Source organism: Rana temporaria, chromosome 5, assembly GCF_905171775.1.
Source record: "Rana temporaria chromosome 5, aRanTem1.1, whole genome shotgun sequence".
NCBI classification, from domain to species: Eukaryota; Metazoa; Chordata; class Amphibia; order Anura; family Ranidae; genus Rana; species Rana temporaria.
Genome location: NC_053493.1, coordinates 34,624,665 through 34,648,848, shown reverse-complemented (window position 1 = coordinate 34,648,848; position 24,184 = coordinate 34,624,665). Strand labels below are relative to the sequence as shown.

Here is a 24,184-nt window from a genome sequence, read left to right as displayed (position 1 = left end):
TGGGATGTGGTGTAATACACCAACGTCGCCACTGAGGGCCTCCACCACGTTGGAAGAATGCCAGCTACAGCGTCATGACGATGATGCTGCTCTGATTGGATGAGCGGATCAGCTGCATGTTAGCATGGCTGGGAGGAACGTAAGTCCACTCAGCTGCAGCTTGTTATGATGCGTGCCTACTGATTAACACAAGGGGGGAGGGAGGACCCTGGCAACTATATAAAGCGGCACTAGACAGCTGGTAAGTAACCCCATGAAGAAATCATTTCGATGAAACATGTCGGGGAGTGATTACTGAAGTCACAACCGCACACCTAACTTTCTAAGCTTGAACGTGGAATGGTCTAATCTGCCACCAGCTCAATTACCTAAGCAGCAGCTCCAGTACACCTGCACAAGGGCTGTGAGTAACACTTGGGCTATTCGTTGGTCCGCTGTGACCACTAGTTCACCTGGAGGATATCTTTATTTTTTGTTTTACACCGTGTCAGTTTTTGGATTTATACACTGCTTGTAACAAGAGTTACCTTTGTGAGTGCATTCTTTGGGAGATTTGTAGTGTGTTATTAAAAGTTGTGTTACAGTATCACACTATTGTGCTCTCTTTTTCTTATTTGCATATGGCTGTTATCTTGGAGTTTTCTTTTTGCTTCGGATCTCCATCTGTTTAACTGAATGCTCCACCCTATATGAAAAGAAGGAGTTCTATCAACTAAACTGAGGGGGTCAGTTAACAAGCCTGTGTGCCTAAACACGAAAGTGTCAGGCCATTTGTTGCGGTGAGTTTGCATTTCTGATGGGTGGTGGAAGCACGCAGTCACTGTGGTGTGGTGAAAGCACTTATTGAAGATCGGGAAGGATTTTTTCTTTTCCTTTGCTCTCCATTTATGAACTATTTATATATATTTTTTTGTTCACTTAGACAGTTCATGGACTTTATTTGCCAACCTGGTATTTTTTGATGCGATTTTTGCACGGATTTTTGGACACTTATATATTGACTCACTTAGAGGGTGGATTATTTATTTATTTTTCACTATGTCACTGTACCAATATTATATTTGTTGATATTTACATTTTCACATATTTTTTTGAGCGCTGTTTAATATCACATTTGGCACCTTATTTATAATAGGTATCACTGTATTTGCATATTAACTATTTTGGATTCTATAATTTTTAAAGCAGCAGCTCTTGCATATTTATTAATTTATTCATTTATTTTATAAATATCACTAGTGTTCACATTTATTCTCCAGCTACGCGCAGTGAGGGTGGCTCACATTAGACGGCCCTTATCTCCACCCCTTTTTTCTACATTACATATGGGTTATATAGTGTACCTTCAGGTGATGGACACTGGCACTCTCCGACAGGAAGTTCCCTCCCTATATAACCCCCACCCATAGTGGGAGTACCTCAGTTTTTTCGCCAGTGTCTTAGGTGTTGGTGCACGTTGAAGGTTGTGCCTGCAGTTTGTCCTTGGGACCAGGGCCAGCCGACCGGATCCGTCCAAGGTGCTTCATAGCCAAAGTGGACGGTACCCGGGCCCCAATTCGTGGATGGGGTTTTGCCTATAATGCCTCTCCTTGGAGGGCTGGACTCTGGGTTCCAGGACTGGGTTTTTTAACCTATGAATACCTGCTGCCAGTAGTGCTGTATAGGTCCAGGTGTGTGGTGTTCCTGACTTGGACCCCGGTCCCTGAAGGTCTATGACCATACCCACGGTGAAGGGGGAAGATTGGGCCTCTTGCATGAGCAATACCCTGCGGCGTGGAAAGGTAAGCGGGGGGCCTACGGAACTTGGTTTGTCAGTGGGCTCCCCACAGGGGACTCTGGGGAAAAGCCTTTTTTATGCCTCTGTGCATGGGCTAAAAGAGAAACCACAAAGTCTGCATGACTGGATGGCTCAAACACCCAGGTATACTGTTCCTCTGGCTGGGCTAATAGACTGCTGCTGCTGCTACAAGGTGTTTTGCTCCATGAAATGTAAAAGGGAGCATGTCAGGTTTAAATTACTTACTTCCTGATGTCTGTGTATCTCCAGCAGCTCCCGGGCTCCTCTCCCCACATGGATTCTGCTTCCTGCTTCCTGAAAGCGGCGTCGGGAGCGCGCGCGCGTGCGCGCGCACTGTTATAGGCGCCGACGCTGCGTGGAGGGGCGGGGGACGCCCAGGGAGTTCCCTCCCCTCTGTACATCAGAGGGAAAAACTCTATTTAGCCTGTCAGTTTGCTGAAGGCTGTGAAGGGACACGGAGCAGCGATGCTGAGCAGGATAGGTTTGCCTATGTTATGCTGACACAGTGACACCTAGTGGCCGTTTTTTTTGTACACACCTTGCTAAAGAGCTGTTTAAGCTCATATTTTCTCTAAAAAGCCGGTGTACTAAGTAGCAGTCAGAGTACTTAGTATTTGGTACTCTCTTAGCCCAGCATTAAGGGAAGCAATATTAGGATATGATTAAGCCCTTGGGGCTCAATATTGCTATCTCTTGTTAGGTTTTGGGAAGTTTAGTTTCTGTCTAACATTACCCTAGCCTAAATTTTTTTCCTCATTTATTTAAATGTGTGTTTTTCTCCAGCTATTACAGTTAGTTGTATATTAGCGGAGTATCTCAGATTTGTTATTATGGCTCCTAAGGGTGCAGGGAACGCTAAAAATGCTAAAAGTGTTAAAAAGCCGAAGGGTTCCCCATCGGGCTCGGAGGATATTTCCCAGAATCCACCTGCCCCTACCTCCCCGGAGGATCCGGAGGTTGCTGCCCTGGGTGAGCCATCGGGGTTGCTAGGTGCTATGGCGGGCCCTATTCAACCAACTCCTTCCTATGTCACGGAAGAGATGTTAGCCTCCACCTTGGGTGGATTTGAAAAGAGGATGGCCGCTCTTATTACGGCCTCTTTATCCGGGAAGAAGCGGGCTAGGTCCCCGTCTCCCAGGTTTGAATCTCCTGAGGAAGATGTCCTTTCCACTGAGGAATTGGAAGATACAGGAGACCAGGCTGAGGATCATCTGGACCATTTGGGTTCTGAAGATTCTACTATAGAAGAACCTTTTTCAGCTTCTCACGCAGAAAAATTGTGGGTTCAGTCCTTAACGGATATGGTGCGGTCAGCTTTTAAAATGCCTTTGCCTCAGCCTCTGGCCTCCGCTGTGTCCTCATTGGGCTCCCTAAAAGCGCCCCAAGCCAACCTGGTGTTCCCGGTCCATCCTTTGTTAAAGGACCTGATATTTCAGGACTGGGTTAAGCCAGACAGGATTTTTCTGCCTCCTAAAAGGTTCGCAGTTATGTACCCTTTAGAGGAGGAGTTTTCAAAAAAATGGGCTGTCCCCACTGTTGACGCAGCCATATCATGTGTCAATAAAGCTTTAACATGTCCAGTGGACAATATTCACATGTTCAAAGATCCTGTGGATAAAAGGCTTGAGACCTTACTAAAGGCATCCTTTTCCACAGCGGGGGCAGTGGTCCAGCCAGCTGTAGCTGCCATTGGCGTCTGCCAGGCTTTAAAAGACCAGGCCAAGCAGGCCCTAAAGGACCTCCCGGCTCAACAGGCTCAGGACTTAGCCGATCTACCTAGAGCCTTATGTTTCGCGGTAGACGCTATCAAGGATTCAATCCAACAGGCGTCCCGCCTATCCCTGTATTTGGTCCACATGAGAAGATTACTTTGGTTAAAGAACTGGTCTGCAGAAACCCCCTGCAAAAAACTCCTTACAGGATTCTCCTTTCAAGGAGAGAGATTGTTTGGAGAAGATCTTGACAAATATATTCAAAAGATCTCTAGTGGTAAGAGCACCCTTTTACCGGTTAAGAAAAGGTTCCGAGGTCCCTCTTTTAAGCGCCCAACCTCTCCAGTTCCAGGGCCCTCATTCTCTAGGCAGTATCGACGGCCTCCTGGACGCGCAGCTACAAACAGGCCCCAGGGGCAAGCTGCAGGGAACAAGAGACCGTGGAACCGTAAGCCGGTTAAGGCTGCCCCTAAGGCAGCCTTGTGAAGGGGCGCCCCCACTCTCTCGAGTGGGGGGAAGACTCCGGTTGTTCTCGGAGTTGTGGGGGGCCCAAGTTACCGACCAATGGGTTCTGTCCTCAGTAACTCAGGGGTACAAGCTGGAGTTTCGGGAGTTCCCCCCTCCTCACTTTCAAATGTCAAGACTTCCAGGCGACCCTCAGAGACAGGCATCGCTTCTGTCCGCCCTAGAGCGACTCCTATCTCAAGGAGTGATTATGGAAGTACCAGCAGGGGAGCAAGGACAAGGGTTTTACTCAAACCTCTTCGTTGTCCCGAAGCCAAACGGCGACGTCAGGCCTATTCTGGACCTAAAGTTATTAAACCGCTTTTTAAGAGTCCGGTCTTTTCGAATGGAGTCCATTCGTTCGGTGGTGGCCGCCCTCCAAGGAAAGGAGTTCTTGGCCTCCATCGATATAAAGGACGCATACCTGCACGTTCCGATTTTCCCAGGCCATTACAGGTATCTGCGTTTTGCCCTAAACTATCGGCATTATCAGTTCGTGGCTCTTCCGTTCGGACTAGCCACGGCCCCTCGGGTTTTTACGAAGATCCTGGCCCCCGTATTAGCCATCCTAAGGGAACAGGGCATTCTGATCATGGCCTACCTAGACGATCTTCTGGTAGTCGACCACTCAGCGGCCGGTCTAAATCGGGCAGTGTTGCTAGCAGTAAACTGCCTAGAGTCCCTGGGTTGGGTTCTAAACCGGGACAAATCGGCTTTACAGCCCACAAGAAGGTTGGAGTATCTAGGTCTGATTTTAGATACAAGACAACAACGGATCTTCCTGCCCCAGTCCAGAGTGGACTCGATAAGGGAGTTAATCCACATAGTCCTAAGCAGCACAAGGCCATCTATACGCCTCTGCATGCGCCTGTTGGGAAAGCTAGTGGCCACCTTCGAGGCAGTGCCCTATGCCCAGATCCATTCTCGGAGACTACAGAGAGCAATTCTCGCGGCCTGGGACAAAAGACTCCAGGCCTTGGATCTTCCCATTTCCCTTCCCTATGCGGTAAGGCAGAGCCTGTGTTGGTGGCTAGTCACAAAAAATCTTCTGAAAGGAAGATCGTTCAATCCCCCCTCATGGAGGATAGTAACCACGGACGCCAGCCTATCAGGTTGGGGTGCAGTCCTAGACGATTTAACCCTACAGGGGAAATGGTCAAGGGCAGAATCAGCCCTACCCATAAATGTCTTAGAGATCCGAGCAGCTCGGTTGGCTCTTTTGGGCTGGACGGAGGTTCTGCAGGGCTCCCCAGTAAGGGTACAATCCGACAATGCCACTGCCATAGCATATATAAACCACCAGGGTGGCACCAGGAGTCAGGCAGCCCAAAGGGAGGTAGATCGGATCTTTTCATGGGCAGAAGCCCATGTCCCCTGCATCTCAGCTATCTTTATCCCCGGGGTGGACAATTGGCAAGCGGACTTCCTCAGCCGCCAACAGATGTCCCCAGGGGAGTGGTCCCTCCATCCCGAAGTGTTCCAGGTCATTTGCCGGAAGTGGGGTACTCCGGAGGTGGACATTATGGCGTCCAGATTCAATGCCAAAGTAGCAAACTTTGTCTCTCGAACGAGGGATCCATTGGCCTGCGGGACAGATGCCTTGGTGTGTCCTTGGCATCAGTTTGCGCTAATCTATGCCTTCCCTCCAATACGGATGCTACCCCGTCTTCTTCACAGAATTCAAAGGGAACGCAAGCCAGCGATTCTAGTGGCCCCAGCGTGGCCCCGAAGACCTTGGTACTCCTTGATAAAAAGGATGACCGTAGAGGAGCCTTGGGTCCTCCCTCTACGTCCGGACCTCCTCTCACAAGGGCCATTCTACCACCCTGCCTTACAGGCCCTAAATTTAACGGCCTGGCGGCTGAGTCCCTGATTCTCAGAAACAGAGGCCTTTCAGGGCAGGTCGTTTCTACCCTTATAAACGCAAGAAAACCAGTTTCCAGGTTTATACTATAGGGTGTGGAAGGCCTATATTACCTGGTGTGAAACCAGGAAATGGGATCCCCGCAAATATACTATTGGGAGAATCCTGGAGTTTTTACAGTTGGGAGTGGAAAAAGGTTTGGCGGTCGGCACAATCAAGGGGCAGGTGTCTGCCTTGTCGGTCTTCTTCCAGAGATCGTTGGCTGCCCATTCCTTAATGAAATCCTTTTTACAAGGTGTTATTCGGGTGAATCCCCCGATTAAAGCTCCCCTGTATCCTTGGGATCTAAATTTGGTTCTATCGGCCTTGCAAAGGCAGCCCTTTGAGCCCTTGTCCGTGATTCCTTTGGTCCTTTTGACTAGGAAACTAGTGTTTCTGGTGGCCATGGCATCCGCCAGAAGGGTGTCGGAGTTGGCAGCCTTGTCATGTAAGGCACCTTATTTATTATTGCATAAGGACAGGGTCGTTTTGCGGCCGCTTCCGTCCTTCCTGCCTAAGGTGGTATCAAATTTTCACCTTAATCAAGATGTGATTCTTCCATCATTTTTTCCAAAGCCTTCTTCTAAGGAAGAGAGGTTACTACATTCCTTGGATGTAGTTAGAGCTGTAAAGATTTACTTGGAAGCTACAGCCCAGATTCGTAAGACGGACGTCTTATTCATTCTGCCGGAAGGGCCCAAGAAGGGCCAGGCAGCGTCTAAGGCCACTATTGCTAAGTGGATTAGACAGACGATTATTCAGGCCTATGGCCTGAAGGGGAAGAGTCCACCCTTATCGGTTAAGGCTCATTCCACTAGAGCTATAAGTGCCTCTTGGGCAGCGTATCACCAGGTCCCTATGGCTCAGGTCTGCAGGGCAGCAACCTGGTCATCTGTCCACACATTTGCAAAATTTTATCAAATGGACGTTAGGAGGAACGCTGATTCAGCCTTTGGGCAGGCGGTACTGCGGGCCGCAGTTTAATCTCCTCTTGTCCGGTGGCACCTCTTGTTTGGTTTTTTCTGGTTGTCTCCCTCCCCTCATGGAGCATTGCTTGGGGACATCCCATATGTAATGGCTATGCTGCTCTGTGTCCCGTGATGTACGATAAAGAAAAAGGGATTTTTATTAACAGCTTACCTGTAAAATCCTTTTCTTGTAGTACATCACGGGACACAGAGCTCCCACCCCTCTTATGGGGAATTTTGGGATGCATATTGCTTGCTACAAAACTGAGGTACTCCCACTATGGGTGGGGGTTATATAGGGAGGGAACTTCCTGTCGGAGAGTGCCAGTGTCCATCACCTGAAGGTACACTATATAACCCATATGTAATGGCTATGCTGCTCTGTGTCCCGTGATGTACTACAAGAAAAGGATTTTACAGGTAAGCTGTTAATAAAAATCCCTTTTTAAGGTGATCAAACTCGATTGTTTGTAAAATCCAAAACTTAGTAATGGCTTCAAACAAAATTGAAGTGCTGAAAGTGTTGAGGTGAATTGAAGTGAAGAAAAACCACCACCGAGAGGTAAGGAGCTTACCAGAGTGTTTGAACCCAGGAGAACATATGTTCAAAAGGGTCAAACAGGCTTTGTGTGGTGAAGCCACGATGGAACTGGGACAATCCTGTGTGTTTCTCAAATTGCTGTGTCAAGAGTGACCAAATGCCAGCAGGATGAAATATGCCATGGAAGAGGATGGCTGGTAAACAGGTGATCTTGCAGGGCATGATGGTCCAGGAAATCCCAGGTCAGTGTGTATCATTAATTGGAAGAAAAAAAACGGCCACATAACATAACTCTATATATGTATCAATATTTTAATGTAGCAAGAACACTTTCATTTAGGTTGATAAACAAGCACTTTGTGCAAAGATGTGTCAACAATAGAGTCCATCCCGACGCGTTTCGTCTCTAGGACATCATCTCCCCAGATGACAATGACCTAAAGCACACAGTGGTTAAAGGAGACAAGGGTGGATGCCTTTGCATGGCCTAGTCAGGGCCCAGACTTAAACGCCAAGTCTAGATGTGCAATTTTAGTAGAGGCATATCCCAACAGATTAAACACAAGGGGGTGATCCTTTTTCCAACTCTGTGATTCTGTTTTTTTGAGTTTTTTGTATTTGTTGGTGTTCCATCTTTCACTTGGAGTAAATACAGCTGGTTAAACTAAAACTATCTGTCTTCATTTCAGCAAAATGTGATTATGAAGGGGGGAGGATCTTTTCTATATCCACTGTATCTCAGTTAACCATTCAATTAACTAGCAGGTGATAGAACGTGGAGCCGTCTTAACAACCAATTACCAGCTTGTTAATATGAAACGTTAACTCCGACAGCTCCCGGCCTCTATCCAGTACTGTGCTGCCTCCACTGTGCTGTACACCGGTTGTAAGGTAGGAGAGTGCTACCTACACACTACAGCAGGGCTCAAAATTTCAAGTCCTGAGCTACTAGCCAGGCCTCAAGGCGTACTCGCCACCAGTTGCCCCGCCCAACCCCTACCATGTCCCATTTTATTTAGAATTAAGTTATAAAAAGAAATATTAACAGCAACTTTATCCGTGCCCAAAAATGCAGCCTGCCCATGTCTACCAATGCAGCCACGTGTCCCCAGTGCAGCCACGTGTCCCCAGTGCAGCCACGTGTCCCCAGTGCAGCCACGTGTCCCCACATTGCAGCCAGATGTCCCTACATTGCAGCCAGATGTCCCCACATTGCAGCCAAATGTCCCCATATCACAGCCAAATGTCCCCATATCGCAGCCTACCTGTGCTGGGTAAGAGAGAGGAGTCGGAGCCGTGTCCCTTGTCCGGGAAACTTTGATAGACAGATCACCCGTCCAATACTGGGACAAGGGGAGGGGCTGTATATGACGCTCGCGGCGGGGAACACAGCTATTGAATTGAAAGCTGTATGGGGGGGGGGTGATGTGTAGGGGGGCAAAGGACACTACTATGGTGGGTGGCAGAGGACATTACTGTGGGGTTAGATGATTTGAAGGGGGGGATGGAGGACACTACTGCAATGCACTTTCTTCATGCCATCTTTTTATCTTTTTATTAGGGGCTTTTTTTTTTTAAGGCTGCATTCACACCTTGGCGTAAGCGATTTGCGGCGTTTTTACCGCGATTCGCCGTGACAAATTGCGGCGTTTTTCCCCCGCGATTTGCCGCGACAAAACGCAGCGTTTTTCCCCAGCGGTTTTGTACAGGTTTTTGGCATCAATGTAAAACGCCCAAGCCGCCCGATTCGCGCGTCAAAAAAGGGTCCGGGACTTGTTTGAAATTCAGGCGTTCGGCATTCTTTCGGCGTTTTGCGTTTGAGATGTGAACCATCTCCATAGAGAATAATGTTATTTTTCCCCTCTAGCGTTTTTGAGCATCGCGCTTCAGGCGACAAAACGCTCAGGTGTGAATGCAGCCTAAGGGTGATCTTTGCTTTCCTCCATGGTGGACAGGTAGGTCTCAACTTTTGAAAGATTGCCTAGCCTTCTATAGATGGTAGAAAAAGGTGTGCAACTTTGGCCGGGGGCTCCTACTATGGTGGGTGGCAGAGGACATTACTGTGGGGTTAGATGATTTGAAGGGGGGGGGGGGAGGACACTACTGCAATGCACTTTCTTCATGCCATCTTTTTATTAGGGGCTTTTTTTTTTTTTATTCTTTTTAAGGCTGCATTCACACCTAGGCGTAGGCGATTTGCGGTGTTTTTACCGCGATTTGCTGTGACAAATTGCGGCGTTTTCCCCGAGGTTTTGTACAGGTCATTGGCATCAATGTAAAATGTAAAATGCCCAAGCCGCCCGATTTGCGCGTCAAAAAAGGGTCTGGGACTTGTTTGAAATTCAGGCGTTCGGCGTTTTGCGTTGGCGATGTGAACCATCTCCATAGAGAATAATGTTATTTTTCCCCTCTAGCGTCTTTGAGCGTCGCGCTTCAGGCGACAAAACGCTCAGGTGTGAATGCAGCCTAAGGGTGATCTTTGCTTTCCTCCATGGTGGACAGGTAGGTCTCAACTTTTGAAAGATTGCCTAGCCTTCTATAGATGGTAGAAACAGGTGTGCAACTTTGGCCGGGGGCTCCTTAGGGAGGAGCTTTCATTAAAGAATACCTGGTGATCCTACGATGACAGTCCTTGTTCATGAACTTCCTTTTAGAGTGACAATTGCTCCTACGTTGTCACCCTGTCACATGCAGTAGAGAATAAAAGCAGGTTTGCAGACACATATGGTGCAGGCAGGTTTTTATAAACAGGAAGCTGGTTCAGAGCAATGCAGTGCAGTTGTCACTGGGGCTAGTTCATGTTGAGATTGGCAGCATTGTGATGTAAAAAAAAAATATATATATATTTTATGAAAAAAAAATAGCTCTTGATGCACAATGTTCCAGCAAACTAAATGCTATTTGGTTGGGGTTTAGATCGACTGTAAGAAAAATACTTTTCTCAATCTGCACTGAATTATTTCCCCATGATGGTGAGAGCATCCAAGATCCATTGTGCCCAACCTCCACCCCCACCCCCAATACCACTGTGCTTTATGCTGTATGACGTCACATCTCACAGCAGTTCCCTCTGTAATCAAATATTATTCAAGCTGTAAAGTGAACACTGTTCTGTAGAAGCAAACAATCTAATGTATTTATTTTTTTATTATTAATTTCCCCCTCCCACCTCAAGATGCATATCAGAAAAACAGTGTGCCGCCTCACTTCTCAAATGGCAGCCATCTTCATGGTGAGATAATGCAGTTTCCCGGCTACACCTGTCCCCCCCCGTGTGTAGATAGTCCAGTTCAGTGCCAGTGGTTCTGTTTTTTGCCATTGTCCTTTTGTTTACCTAGAATTTTCCCTTGTTATGCACTGACCTGATGGTTGTTCTAATTTCTGCGATTTCAAGGATCCGATCAGTAGACAAATCCTATAGAACAATTGCAAGGATTGTCTTGAAATTTATAAATTAAAAAAAAAATATGCAAGAATATTTGAAGGTAACCCTTTACCAGTGGTACATTTGGGGCCACGGGTGAAGGTTGGGTTTAGGCCTAGACCAAAGGAGTCGGGGTGCTTAGGGTAGTTTTTTTTTTACAAAAGGAAGGGTGAGAAAAGAGTTGGGGCTCACTTGCTTTGGCTTCATCACACATTAAAGAGTCTACCGCTTCAACATGCTTTTATGTGTTTTTGATGCTTCGATTTTGCTTTGAATAAGCTTTGGTGATGCTTCCGTGATGTTCTTTTAAAGCTTTGTTGAAGCTTGACATATGCCCTGTGTGTGTATATCTCATACCTGCACTTTTTCCAAAACAAAGCGAAGCTAAAACTGAATTAAAGCCTCTCCAAAAGCCGCAGGTGCTTCAAGCGAACTCTGTCATAGAGTTCTATGGAGGCTTTGAAGATGCTTTGAAGCACCGCTAAAGAGATATGGGGTATAGTTTTTGAAGCAAAGCAAATGCAAGGTGTAAACAGGACTGTAAGCCAATCATTTTATTTAGTGACCGGAGCTTTGACTGGCATTCAGAGAGCATGTCTGAAGCCTTGTTTTGAAGCAAGTGTAAACTAGCCTTTAGGGTAACCACTTCACGCGAAATGACATACCTGTACGTCGTTTTGAGGAAGTGGTTGTACCAGAGTGAAGCCTGCAGCTGCAGACATCACCCTGGTACCGTTTTTTTGAGAGCGGAGGGTTTTCTTATAACAAGCTCAGCAGCTGCTCTGTCATTATCGTAAGCAGCGGGAGGGGACATTCCCCCCACATTCTGCCACCTTCCACCACTCAGCCTGGGTCTCTTGTCACACCGAACAAAGCGGGAATCGTCTTCGATCGGGTCTCCGATGTAGTAACCCGGAAGCGATGTCACAACGTTACTTCTGGTTTACTCGGCTGCCAATGGCGCCAATTTCAAAAAAATCTACAGTATTAAAAAATGCAGATGTTGGCATTTTGAATGAATGAATGAATGAATGAATGAATGAAAAACTTGTATAGCGCTACATATGCGAACTGAATTGCCTCAAGGCGCTTGGTGAATTTGAATACTTTGAATACTTTTAAGTACAAAGTAGGGATTTGGGGTCTTTTAGACCCCAGATCCCTCCATAAAGAGTACCTGTCACAACCTATTACTGTCGCAAGGGATGTTTACATTCCTTGTGACAGCAATAAAAGTGATCAGATTAAATTTTTTTTTGTTAAATCCCACTCGTTTCAATGTCCATCATAAAGCAGAACTAAATCACGTTATTTTCAGCCAAGGAAGTTGCCATTCTAGCCTCTGTTTGATCTTCAACTGCCTTAAAGCGGATGTGCACTCAAAAAATATTAACAGCCAGCAGCTACAAATACTGCAGCTGCTGACTTTTAATATTAGGACACTTACCTGTCCTGGAGTCCAGCGGCGTCCGCAGCAGAGGACGAGCGATCGCTCGTCACCCTGCTGCTCCCCTCTCCATCCACGGTGAGGGAACCAGGAAGTGAAGCGCTCCGGCTTCACTGCCCGGTTCCCTACGGCGCATGCGCGAGTCGCGCTGCGCCCGCCGATTGCCTCCCGCTGTGTGCTGGGAGCCGAGTGTTCCCAGCACACAACGGGGGACGGACGGGATGTCAGAAAAAACCCGTCTTTTGCCCGTGACGTGTGGCCGGAAGTGGGTGCAAATACCTGTCTTTAGACAGGTATCTGCACCCCCCTCCCCCCTGAAAGGTGTCAAATGTGACACCGGAGGGGGGAGGGTGCCGATCAGCGCGACTTCACTTTAGGAAGATCACTGTGGAGATCCGCTTTAAAGCTGCCCATGTCATCAGTTATGACACCAGGAATTTGATGACTTGGACAGTTTGGTTGAGACTTCAAGAAAATGGGAGAGTTTCATTCCCAGCCTGTGCCGGAATGTAACTGTTTTTTTTTTTTTTAACTGTTAAAAGTGAAACCCAAAACAACTTGATAAAAAATAATGTTCTTTAGCAAGGAACATACGTTCCACATTTAATAATTATGCCACCAAATAGTGTGCGCTGTAAATTGCCTCCAGCAGTGCTCCTGTTTCTTCTTGCTGGAGGCTGCTATTTTGTTGAAGCCCAAAGCCCCAGCTGTAAATCAAAAAAGCGGAACTAAACTCATTGATTTATCAGTTTCAAAAAACTGTGTGATTTTATTGTGTCCTGAACCAAACTGTCAAATTATCAAATGACTGGTATCATAACTGATCACATGTACAGCCCCCATGGCAGTTGCAGTTCAAACAGACACGGCTTCCTTGGATGTAATAGGAGGGTTTAATTATGCTATTGTGACCATTCACATCTATGCGACAAAACGCCGGACGCTTCTGCCGCTAGAGGGGAGAATTCCCATTGCTGTCTATGGAGATGGTTCACATCTCATAGACGCCGAACGCCTGTCGCCTGAAAAAAAGTCCCGGACCCTTTTTTTCAGGCAACATTGGTGTTCGCCCATTGACAGCAATGGGAATGCTTTGTCAAAAAAAAAAAAAAGTTTCACACTCGCGGCAAAATACGCCGCGTACGCCGTTGTCGCATAGATGTGAATGAAGCCTATTTGTACCGCGATTTGCGGCGACAAAACGCCGCGAATTTGTCTGCCTAGGTGTTAATGGAGCATAAAACCCCTTTCACACTGAGGAGTTTTTCAAAAAATAGCGCCTAAATACCGCTTGAAAAACTCCTGCCCAGCCTTCTCAATGTGAAAGCCCAAGGGCTTTCACACTGAGGCGATGCGCTGGCAGGAGAGCAAAAAAAAAAACAATGGGAAACCGCGGTAATACCGCCCGCAATGCGCCTCTGCAGAAGCGTATTGTGGGCGGTATTAACCCTTTATCGGCCGCTAGCGGGTGTTAATACCTCACCGCTAGCAGCCGAATCCCGCTGCAATTCCGATGGTATAGCGGCGCTATTTTTATCGGCGCTATACCGCCACCGCGCCTCCCGCCCCAGTGTGAAAGGGGCCTAAAGGCTGTCAGCAGATCGGCCTCTACAAATTTGGCGGTGCCTAAAAATGGAGAGCAACTGAGCATGTGCAGAACAGGATGAGACGTTGAATTACTTGATTTGAAACAGCATGGCTATACCTGCAAAAGGGGCCAGCCTAAAGTGATTTAGCAGAACTTAATTTCTTAACCTTTTCCATGGAAATTCTTTATGGAATCCATGAATCCATGTTGCTTGCCTCTTGCACAGTCTAGAAAAGGTGGAGCCAGGTTGCCAGTTATAGACATTTCTGCCCTTCCCATTATAGTCCTGTATCACTGCTCTCTGTTATTGTTGGTAGCCAGGTATAGCAGTTATAGTGGAACATGACATCTCTGCTACCAACCAAAAATCGAAATTTGCATTCGCAGTAATAGGATTGTTTTAATTGGCTTAGGCTGCACATTTATTGGAAAGGAGGAAACATTTAGGCCTAATGTCCACAAGACATTTTAAAACCTCTCCTGAATGATTTAACTTGACAGATGGTAACCCACGTTTAAAAACGTCAGTTTAGCCACGTTTCCTTTTTAGAGGCGTTTTTTTTCTTTTAAATAGTCAAAGATGTATCTCCATTAAAAACGGCTAAACGCGCGTTACGGCATTTACAAGCGGTTACAGGCATTTGGCGTTTGCAAAGCCTCTGAACATCTGTCCTCAATGCATTTTTTTTGCTTTCCAAAAAAAGCTTCTAAACTCAACTGCCTAGAAACGACTAAAAACGACCCTGTGTACATGTACTGATAAGAGGAGAGTTCAAGGGCAACTGAAAAAAAACGCCCATCTGCTCCTAAACATCTGTTTAACAGCAGCAGATTACATGAGGCCTTAAAGTGGATGTAAACCCACTCCCATCCTTTCTATACTACTGCCATAGTGCTGATCTATAAGGATATAGATGCCTCCTGCATGTATCCTTACCTGTCAAAATGTCTCCCCTCTGTCTGTTATAAGAACTGAAAAACTGCAGATTCTGTGGGTGGATCTGTTGTCTGGAGCTTGTGGGTGGAGTTGTGATGTCAGTAGACTCCCCGCCCACCTCTACACTCCCCTTGTCAACATGCATTTTTTACTGTGTATTCCTTACACTACATCCTGCTATGATCACTAACATCCAGTCAAAATCCAGAAAAGTAACCACATGACGTCCGAAAAGGAGTGGGGGTGGAAATTAAAAAATAATGCCTGTCTCCAGGCTCATGCATATGTAAATAACCGGTCACTCACAGCAAGGGGGCGGAACAGACTAAGGTTTTTCTCTGTAAATCCATTTGATTTCACTGAATAATAAAAGAGGATTGCTCAGAGCTGGATGAATTCTGTGTGGCAAGACTGGGCACAGATGATAGGAAATCTTATACTGTACATTGTGACATCAAAAAAAAAAATATCTTGTTTACATCCACTTTAATTAAAACAACTGATAGAGCAGATTTTAAGGGTGACCCTATGTAACGGTCACCACCGTTTACTATTTCCATTCCATCAACCACGACAGCTTATCCGACACTCCACAAGACAGGACCCATTGGATTTTCCCCAGAAATAACGAGACAGACAGCTCTGTTACTGGTTCCAAAAATGAATGCATCTTTAATGGTAAAACTTTTTATACAGTTACAAGCATGCTCCAGCAAGCACAGGGACAATGAAACGCTCCACCCACCAAAACACACACAATGGGGCTTCGTACACATTCATACACATTCTTTTAGATAATGACATTCAGATGAGTTAATTATCCCCCAGACGTTAAATATTTTTTTTACACCATACAGTGTCATTAGCATCCACAATGAAAGGTCTTTCAGAAGCCAGACTTAATTAACACCTCAACAGTCTATTGACCTGTTCATAAGGAACAACTTGTAATATTCTAAGATATCCTGCAAAACGTGAATTATCATTAATGTCCCATCTCATGTAATCCGAGATATCAGTTCTCAGTCATCCGAGATATCAGTTCTCAGTCATCCTATGCCCCTATCGGACATAGGATGACCCTAGACCCAAGAGTCATTGGTGAAGCTGGCACAGGAGTACCCCACATCCTTCAGAAGTCTCTGGGTGTCACGGGCCATTTCGTTACACCCTAGATTTGCATTCTTGAAGACTGGGAAGGTTCAGTATCGGTAGACATGGCAGACACCATGGGATTGATTTACTAAAACGGGAGAGTGCAAAATCTGGTGCAGCTGTGCATGGTAGCCAATCGGCTTCTAACTTCAGCCTGTTCAATTAAGCTTTGACAAAAACAGACCTTCGAAAATGATTGTTTTCTATTTAGAGCTCCACTAGATTTTGCACCCTCCGGTTTTAGTAAATCAACCCCCATGTACTTTTACATACCTTTTAAGAGTATCCTGGGAACTCTAGACCGGAAATATTGCTTGGGGCTGATGCCAAAAGACTTTACCAAATATGGGACTTTGAAGGTGCCTATTAATATGATGCACACATATCGGATGTTAAAATTTCATCCATTCATTTAATTCTTTTAAAACCATCAAAATAGTAGCATGACACCATTCAATATGGGTTATTTGCTATATTCCAAAATCACATAAAGACATAATAATAAAGATATGTTTTACAAATTTGTTTCACAGCTTGGTAGGAAGGAAAAGGATCCCTCTACACTTCTTGGGGTAGATTCACGTAGAATGGCGTTTCTTTGTGCGGGCGTAACGTATCCTATTTACGTTACGCCTCTGCAACTTTTACAGGCAAGTGCCATATTCTTAAAAGAAAGTTGCGGCGGCGTAGCGTAAATAGGCCGGCGTAAGCCGGCCTAATTCAAATAGTGAAGAGGTGGGCGTGTGTTATGTAAATTAGGCTTGACCCGACATGATTGACGTTTTTCCCGAACGGCGCATGCGCCGTCTGTGGAATTTCCCAGTGTGCATTGCTCCAAAGTACGCCGCAAGGACGTCATTGGTTTTGACGTGAATGTAAATGACGTCCAGCCCCATTCACGGACGAATTACGCAAACTACGTAAAAAATTAAAAATTCGACGCGGGAACGACGGCTATACTTAACATTGGTACGCCGAGGAGCTGCGGTGGCTCAACGCCATTGGCACTGCGCTGACAAGCCATTCACCTCTGCAGCTAGGGGTTCGGATCCCGGTCTCAGCTACATGTGAATTGAGTTTGGTGGTCTCAGCCCGGCTCCCGGTGGGTGCGCTATGCGAGGTAAGCCTGCGCTTAGTACGCCCACCCCCCTCCCACAAAAACCACCACACTTACACGCACTCGAAATTAGGTTAACATGCACGCACTTTGACCACGCGGTCTCTAAAAAGAGAGGCGAAGGACTAACGGGGCTGGTTGAGCGGGCTAGTTCCTCTCACTCCCTTATAGGGAGTCCCTCTGCCCCGTTGGGCTTCAAAGCGGAGCAGGTAGGGCGGGCTGTGTGGGAGGACCCCCTCACACACCCAGGGCATGGAGAAAGGTGGCAGATTGCCTCTGGGGGAGGCCTGCCTACTCCCAACTCCTGCAGTCCGGCTCCTCTCTCGAGTACACGCACAAAATACACTTTAAAAAAAAAAAAAAAAAAAACATTGGTACGCCGCACTTACGCCACCATATAGCAGGGGTAACGATACGCCGGGAAAAGCCTAACGTAAACGGCGTAAATGTACTGCGTCGGCCAGGCGTACGTTCGTGAATTCGCGTATCTTGCTGATTTACATATTTCGACGCGTAAATCAGCATACACGCCCCTAGCGGTCAGCGGAAAAATGCAGTTACGATCCGACGGCGTAAGAGACTTACGCCGGTCGGATCTAATAGAAATCTATGCGTAACTGATTCTATGAATCAGGCGCATAGATACGACCAGCCGGACTCAGAGATACGACGCCGTATCTGGAGATACGCCGTCGTATCTTGTCTGTGAATCTACCCCCTTGTGTTTATATCGGAGACCTGCTAGTTCTTATCTTGGAATACAGAATAATTAGAGATCTGATTGTGGGAGGGGCTAAGTAGTTTAGTAAAAGACATCGGGCAGAGCTGACACTGTTCAGTCCACAAAAATGCTCTGTGTTGTCAGCCCACAGTAGGACTTGGGAGCTGAATGCATTTCTGGAAAATCTCCAGGTATTTTTCTGTACTTGCAGGATCTTTAACAGGAATAAAAACAGGGAAATCTGCATATATGGCAGAGATGTACTACATATAAACTGTATATATATATATATATATATATATATATATATATATATATATTTTTTTGCCTTTCCATGCTTTTAAGCTGTTAATCATGCTGATCCAGACTTGTGTTTGACCAGCGAGGGTATTTTTGTAGGAACAATTTTCAATGACCTCTGTGTGAGGTTTTCAGCTCTTTGCATTTTGAAGCAGAAATGTCAAGGAACAAATTGCCGTATGCCGAAGACTACACAGCGCGCCTTTCATCATTTTTTCCCTCACTGGAAGACCTCACTTGTTTGCTTAAAAATTGTAACTTGGCATCTCTTGTGTGATCTATTCTGCAGCTCCAGGAGTTTGAGACGGCCATAAAACAGAGAGACGGCATCATCACCCAGCTTACTACCAACCTCCAACAAGCCAGGAAGGAGAAAGATGACACCGCGAGGGAGTTTCTGGAACTGACCGAGCAAAGCCAGAAGCTGAAGATTCAGTTCCAACATGTAAGATGTCCTTTATAGATCACATACTGTAACTGTTATATAGTGGGCAGTACTTATTATTGTAATGGAAATTCCATATTTACAGTTTGCCTTTTTGATTTGGTGGAGTGTAGGGACCTCTTTTAACATAACCCTCCATTGAAGTCCATTTCCAGTCTCCTTAGGCCCCGTACACACGGACGGATAATCCGCAAAAAAAACGGTCCGCCGGACCGTTTTCAGTGGACATGTCCGCCCGGAGATTTCTGTCTGATGGTTGTACACACCATCAGACAGAAATCCGCGCGTAAACAATACGCGGGGCGTGGCCGCGCCGTCGTGGGCGGCCTTGAAGTCCAAAGCTTCCACGCATGCGTCGAATCAGTACGACGCATGCGAGGGATGGCGGTCGGTCGGACGTGTCCGGTGAGTCTGTACAGACGACCGAACACGTCCGACGGACAGGTTTCCAGCGCATAGATTTCTTAGCATGCTAAGAAATTTTGATCCGCTGGAAACTGGCCGATCCGCCGGACAATTGTCCGCTCGGGCCTACACATGACCGGATCTGTCCGGTGAAACTGGTCCGGCGGACCAGTTTCAGCGGATCGATCCGGTCGTGTGTACGGGGCCTTAAGAGACAAAACACATTCACACCTATTTAACTACTTGCCGACCGCCTTCTCCATATATACTGGTGGCTCGGCTGCACAATCCAACGTACCTGTACATCAGTCTGTGCATGAGGTGGGCGCTCGTGCCTGGCGGGCTTCGATGTCCGCCGGCCACCCACGATCGCGGTACAGGAAGGTAGAACGGGGATCTGCCTATGTAAACAAGGCGAGTCCCCATTCTGACAGACAATACTGAGATCTGCTGTTCCTAGTGATCAGGAACAGCAATCTCTGTGTTGTCCCAGTAAGCCCATCCCCACACAGTTGGAACACACCGAGGGAACACAGTTAGCCCCTTGATCACCCCCTAGTGTTAACCCCTTACCTGCCAGTGTCATTTATACATTGATCAGTGCATTTTTTTTTAGCACTGATCACTGTATTTATGTCACTGGTCCCCAAAAAGTGTCACTTGGGGTCAGATTTGTCCGCCGCGCTGTTGCAATAAAAAAAAAAAAATAAAAGTCCATAATTCTATCCCATAGTTTGTAGACGCTATAACTTTTGCGCAAACCAATCAATATACGTTTATTGCGATTTTCGGTAAAAAAAAAAGTTTCGGTTTCAGAAAAGGTGAACACCCTACACTCCCTCCCCCTGTCCCCACTTTACTTACCTCAGTGGGTGACGAGAAATCCCTGCTTTTTTCCCCTCTATTTGCTGCGCTTCTGGGATGGATCAGAGTGATGCTCTGTGCCAGCACTGGCCAATCGGAGTTGCTCTGATCTGTATCAGAGGCCATGCAAAAAAAAAAGATGGAAAAGAACGGGTATTTCAGATCCCCAGATTGCTACACTGGCTGCATGGGTGCTAACAGCTCATTACCCACATGGATGCAAGTACAGCGGGGGCCGGGGGTGGGAAAGGTGTACGGTGTTCACAATTTTCAGAAAAAAACATGAAATGAGCCTTTAATTAAAATAATATACACTTTAAAGTGGTTGTAATGCCTTTTGTCTGTCTTATCTATAGGTAAGCCTAGAATAAGGCTTGCCTATAGGTAGTGGAAATATCTCCTAAACGTGTACCGTTTAGGAGATATTTCACTTGTAATGCGCTGATGTCGTTATGGGCGCATGCGCTGTAAAGAAATGGACCTCCGTGCCGATTGTTCCCAAGCGTGTGCAGTGACTGACGGCTCTCACGCGAATGCGCGGGAGTGACGTTACGCGGCTATGGCCAGTCACAGAGCGAGAGTCCGCGGCCCCCGGAAGGAAGAGTGGCGAAGATTAACGCAGCCTGCATAAGGGAACGCGCGGGCTTCGTTTGCAGATGCATACTAGCCCATTATGCTTTTAATTTGCAGGGTTTGTACGGAGCAAAAGAGGAAGTAAAACCCATCAGGGTTTACTTCCTCTTTGAATCAAGCTGTTTTCTGGCTGGTCTGCTGACATTATACGTTTTTCATCTATTGTTCTTGAGGCGGTAAGTCTGTACTGCAGCACATAAATTTGCTCATGTACTGATATGTGAGTATTGGGCCCCGTACACACGACCGGATCTATCCGCTGGGATTGATCCGCGGATCAGTTCCAGCGGACAAATCCGGTCGTCTGTACGGCCTAGCGGATATTTATCCGCAGAGATTCGTCCGGCCGGTCCATTTCAAGCGGATAGAAATTTCTTAGCATGCTAAGAAATCTATCCGCTTGAATCGGGACCAGCGGATTGATCTGGTGGTCTGTACAGACTCACCGGATCAATCCGTCCGCTCCCCTCCCTTGCATGCGTCGTAATGATTCGACACATGCGTGGAAGTACTTACCTTCCAGCGTCGCGCACGTCGTCGCGTCATCGTCGCGGCGACGGCGCGACACGTCACCGCGGAGGAATTCCGCACGGATTTTGATCCGATGGTGTGTACACGCCATCGGATCCAAATCCGGAGGAGGAATCTCCGCTGGAAACGGTCCAGCAGAGATCCGGTCGTGTGTACGAGGCCTTAGTCTATGCTACAGTACTAGGCCCAGACTAGCATAATGGTGGCACATAACTTTCATGGTACCGTCAAAGTGATCCCGGCGGCCTTATATATGGTTTAAGACAAAAAAAAATATCTATTCAAGCATGTATTCTTATTTTTTAAAAGTCCCTTCTATTACTCCCAGTCTCTGTTTAAATCTTCAAATTCCTTTGATTTGTTTCTGTGATCTGACTTCCTGTTAGAGGTGTCTACGTTCATTTTCCACGGTCCCACTGTATGTAGAAACGTCGCTAACCTCTTTTGCTTGCTTTAGAGATAGACTGTTGACCATGGTTTATGAAAGTGGACCGGTGCTGCAACAATCAACTGCTGCTACCACTGTTTGTGTTCCCACACTAAATTAAAGACTTATAGCTGGATTCAGGTAGGGCAGCGTAACTTTCAGGCGGCGTAGCGTATCGTATTTACGCTACGCCGCCTTAAGTCAGAGAGGCAAGTGCTGTATTCACAAAGCACTTGCCTCCTAAGTTAAGGCGGTGTAGCGTAAATGGGGCCGGCGTAAGCGCGCCTAATTCAAATTATGAACAGGGGGGCGTGTTTTATGTAAATGATTAGTGCGCCGTCCGTGTACATATCCCAGTGTGCATTGCTCCAAAGTACGCCGCAAGGACGTATTGGTTTCGACGTGAACGTAAATTGCGTCCAGCCCTATTCACGGACGACTTGCGCAAACGACGTAAAATTTTAAAATTTCGACGCGAGAACGACGGCCATACTTAACATTGGCTAGGCCACCTAGGGGGCAGCTTTATCTTTACGCCGGCGTACCTCTTACTTAAATGTCATTTCTTTACTGCGACGGGCAAGCGTACGTTCGTGAATCGGCGTATCTAGTCATTTGCATATTCTACACCGAACTCAACGGAAGCGCCACCTAGCGGCCAGCGGAAATATTGCACCCTAAGATACAACGGCGCAGGCCGTCATATCTTAGCTAGGATTAAGTGTATCTCAGTTTGAGCATACACTTAAACTTACGACGGCTTAGATTCCGAGTTACGACGGCATATCTACTGATACGCCGACGTAACCCTTTGTGAATCCAGCTATTAAATAGGTTTTGCGCTGCTGAAATTCATACATACATAGAAGACCAAAAAAAAACGTGTAAAATCAAATGCTGTAGTGCAAAATATCAAATACTATGGCGGGAAATATCACATTAAAATATCATTACTTACCATGCAAAACCATTGAACAGAGCAGCCCCAATCCTCCTCTTCTCTGGTCCCTCAGCGGCGCACCTAGCCCCTCCCTCTTTGCAGCTTGTAATGAGGGCACCCAAGTAGGCTTGTTCCCAAATCGCTACTTTGTGTGTCCATTCACACACACGGATGTGGCTCAGCCCCCCCTCCAACTTATTGGCTCGCAGCATTCACAATCACTAATCAATTGGTTGTCTCTGCCAATGAGGAGGGAGCATGCACGGAGAGTATTGTGCACATTGCTGGATCAAGATGGGGCTCAGGTAAGTATTAGGGGGACTGGAGGGCTGCTGCACACGTTTCTTTTTACCTTTATGGATAGAAGGCATGGCAGTAAAAAACATTCTGGGGCAGATCCACATACATCTGCGCTGGGTGCAGCGTATCTAAGATACGCTACGCCGCTGTAACTTACTTTTAGTTGGTTTGAATCCTCAACGAATCCGCGCCATAAGTTATGGCGGCGTAGCGTATCTCTCGCGGCGTAAGGGCGCGGAATTCAAATTTGGCGGGTAGGGGGCGTGTTTCATTTAAATGAAGCGCGTCCCCGCGCCGAACGAACTGCGCATGTGCCGTCCGTAAAAACTCCCAGGGTGCATTGCTCCAAATGACGTTGCAAGGACGTCATTGGTTTCGACCTGAACGTAAATGGCGTCCAACGTAAAATTTTCAAAATTATACGCGGGAATGACGGCCATACTTAACATTGAGTACGCCACCATATAGCAGCTTTAACTATACGCCGGAAAAGCCGAACGGAAACGACGTAAATAAATGCGACGGCCGGTCGTACGTTCGTGGATCGTCGGAAATAGCTAATTTGCATACTCGACGCGGATTACGACGGAAACGCCCCCTAGCGGACGCCGAAAAATTGCATCTTAGATCCGACGGCGTACGAAGACGTACGCCTGTCGGATCTAGCAGAGATGCCGTCGTATCTTGTTTTGAGGATTCAAAACAAAGATACGACGCGGGAATTTTAAAAATTACGCCGGCGTATCAGTAGATACGCCGGCGTAATTTCTTTGTGGATCTACCCCTCAGCCTTTAGAGCCTTTAAAACAGGGGTCTCAAACTGGCCGCTATCCAGCGAAACTACAAGTCTCATCATGCTTCTGCCTGTGGGAGTCATGCTTGTACCTGTCAGCCTTGCAATGCTTCATTGGACTTGTAGTTTCAGCTGGAGGGCCGCCAGTTTGAGACCCCTGCTTTAAAACAATATAGAAATAAAAAATGACAGTGGAGGGGGCGAGCCAACGATGATACCTAAAACCTTGCCCTGAATGTGCAAATTACAGTTTCTCTTTTGAATTAAAGTCGTACCAAAAATTAAACCTGCACAACATCTACTCAAGCATTTCAACCGGCTTATGTGTTCTTTTTGCAGATGCAGGCCAGCGAGTCGCTGAGGAACACGAGTCACTCAAGTACAGCCGTCGATCTCCTTCACTCTAAACAGCAGATCATTACTTACCAGCAGCAGCTGGAGGAGCGTGACCACCGACTGAGGCTGTGCCAGAAGGAGATTGAGGACTTTCGTGCCCATGTCACATCACTGCAAGATCAGGTTCATGAGGTTCAGCAGGTGTGTACCATGCAACCAGAAGAAGTTCACTGCAGCACTATTGTTGGCTTTGGCAGAGCTTTTTTTCCCATTAACCGTTATGCTATGTGCCAGTTTTATTAAGGCCCCTTTCACACTTGTACAACTTGTCCCACGATTTGGGGCAGCAAAGTAGCATGACAAGTCGTTTCCCATGATTTCTAATGACAACCATT

The 24,184-nt window shown here is 46.8% G+C and overlaps 1 protein-coding gene across 11 annotated transcripts in view; it reads left to right on the top strand.

The window, feature by feature from the left end:
- AKAP9 (A-kinase anchoring protein 9) overlaps positions 1 to 24,184 on the top strand; it is a 359,842-nt gene that overhangs the window by 77,355 nt on the left and 258,303 nt on the right. For all 11 annotated transcript variants that reach the window (XM_040352376.1, XM_040352374.1, XM_040352375.1 and 8 more), the window contains 2 exons: positions 18,405 to 18,560; positions 23,793 to 23,990. In XM_040352376.1, the coding sequence (XP_040208310.1) occupies positions 18,405 to 18,560; positions 23,793 to 23,990 (354 nt within the window). The remainder of the gene's footprint in view (positions 1 to 18,404; positions 18,561 to 23,792; positions 23,991 to 24,184) is intronic.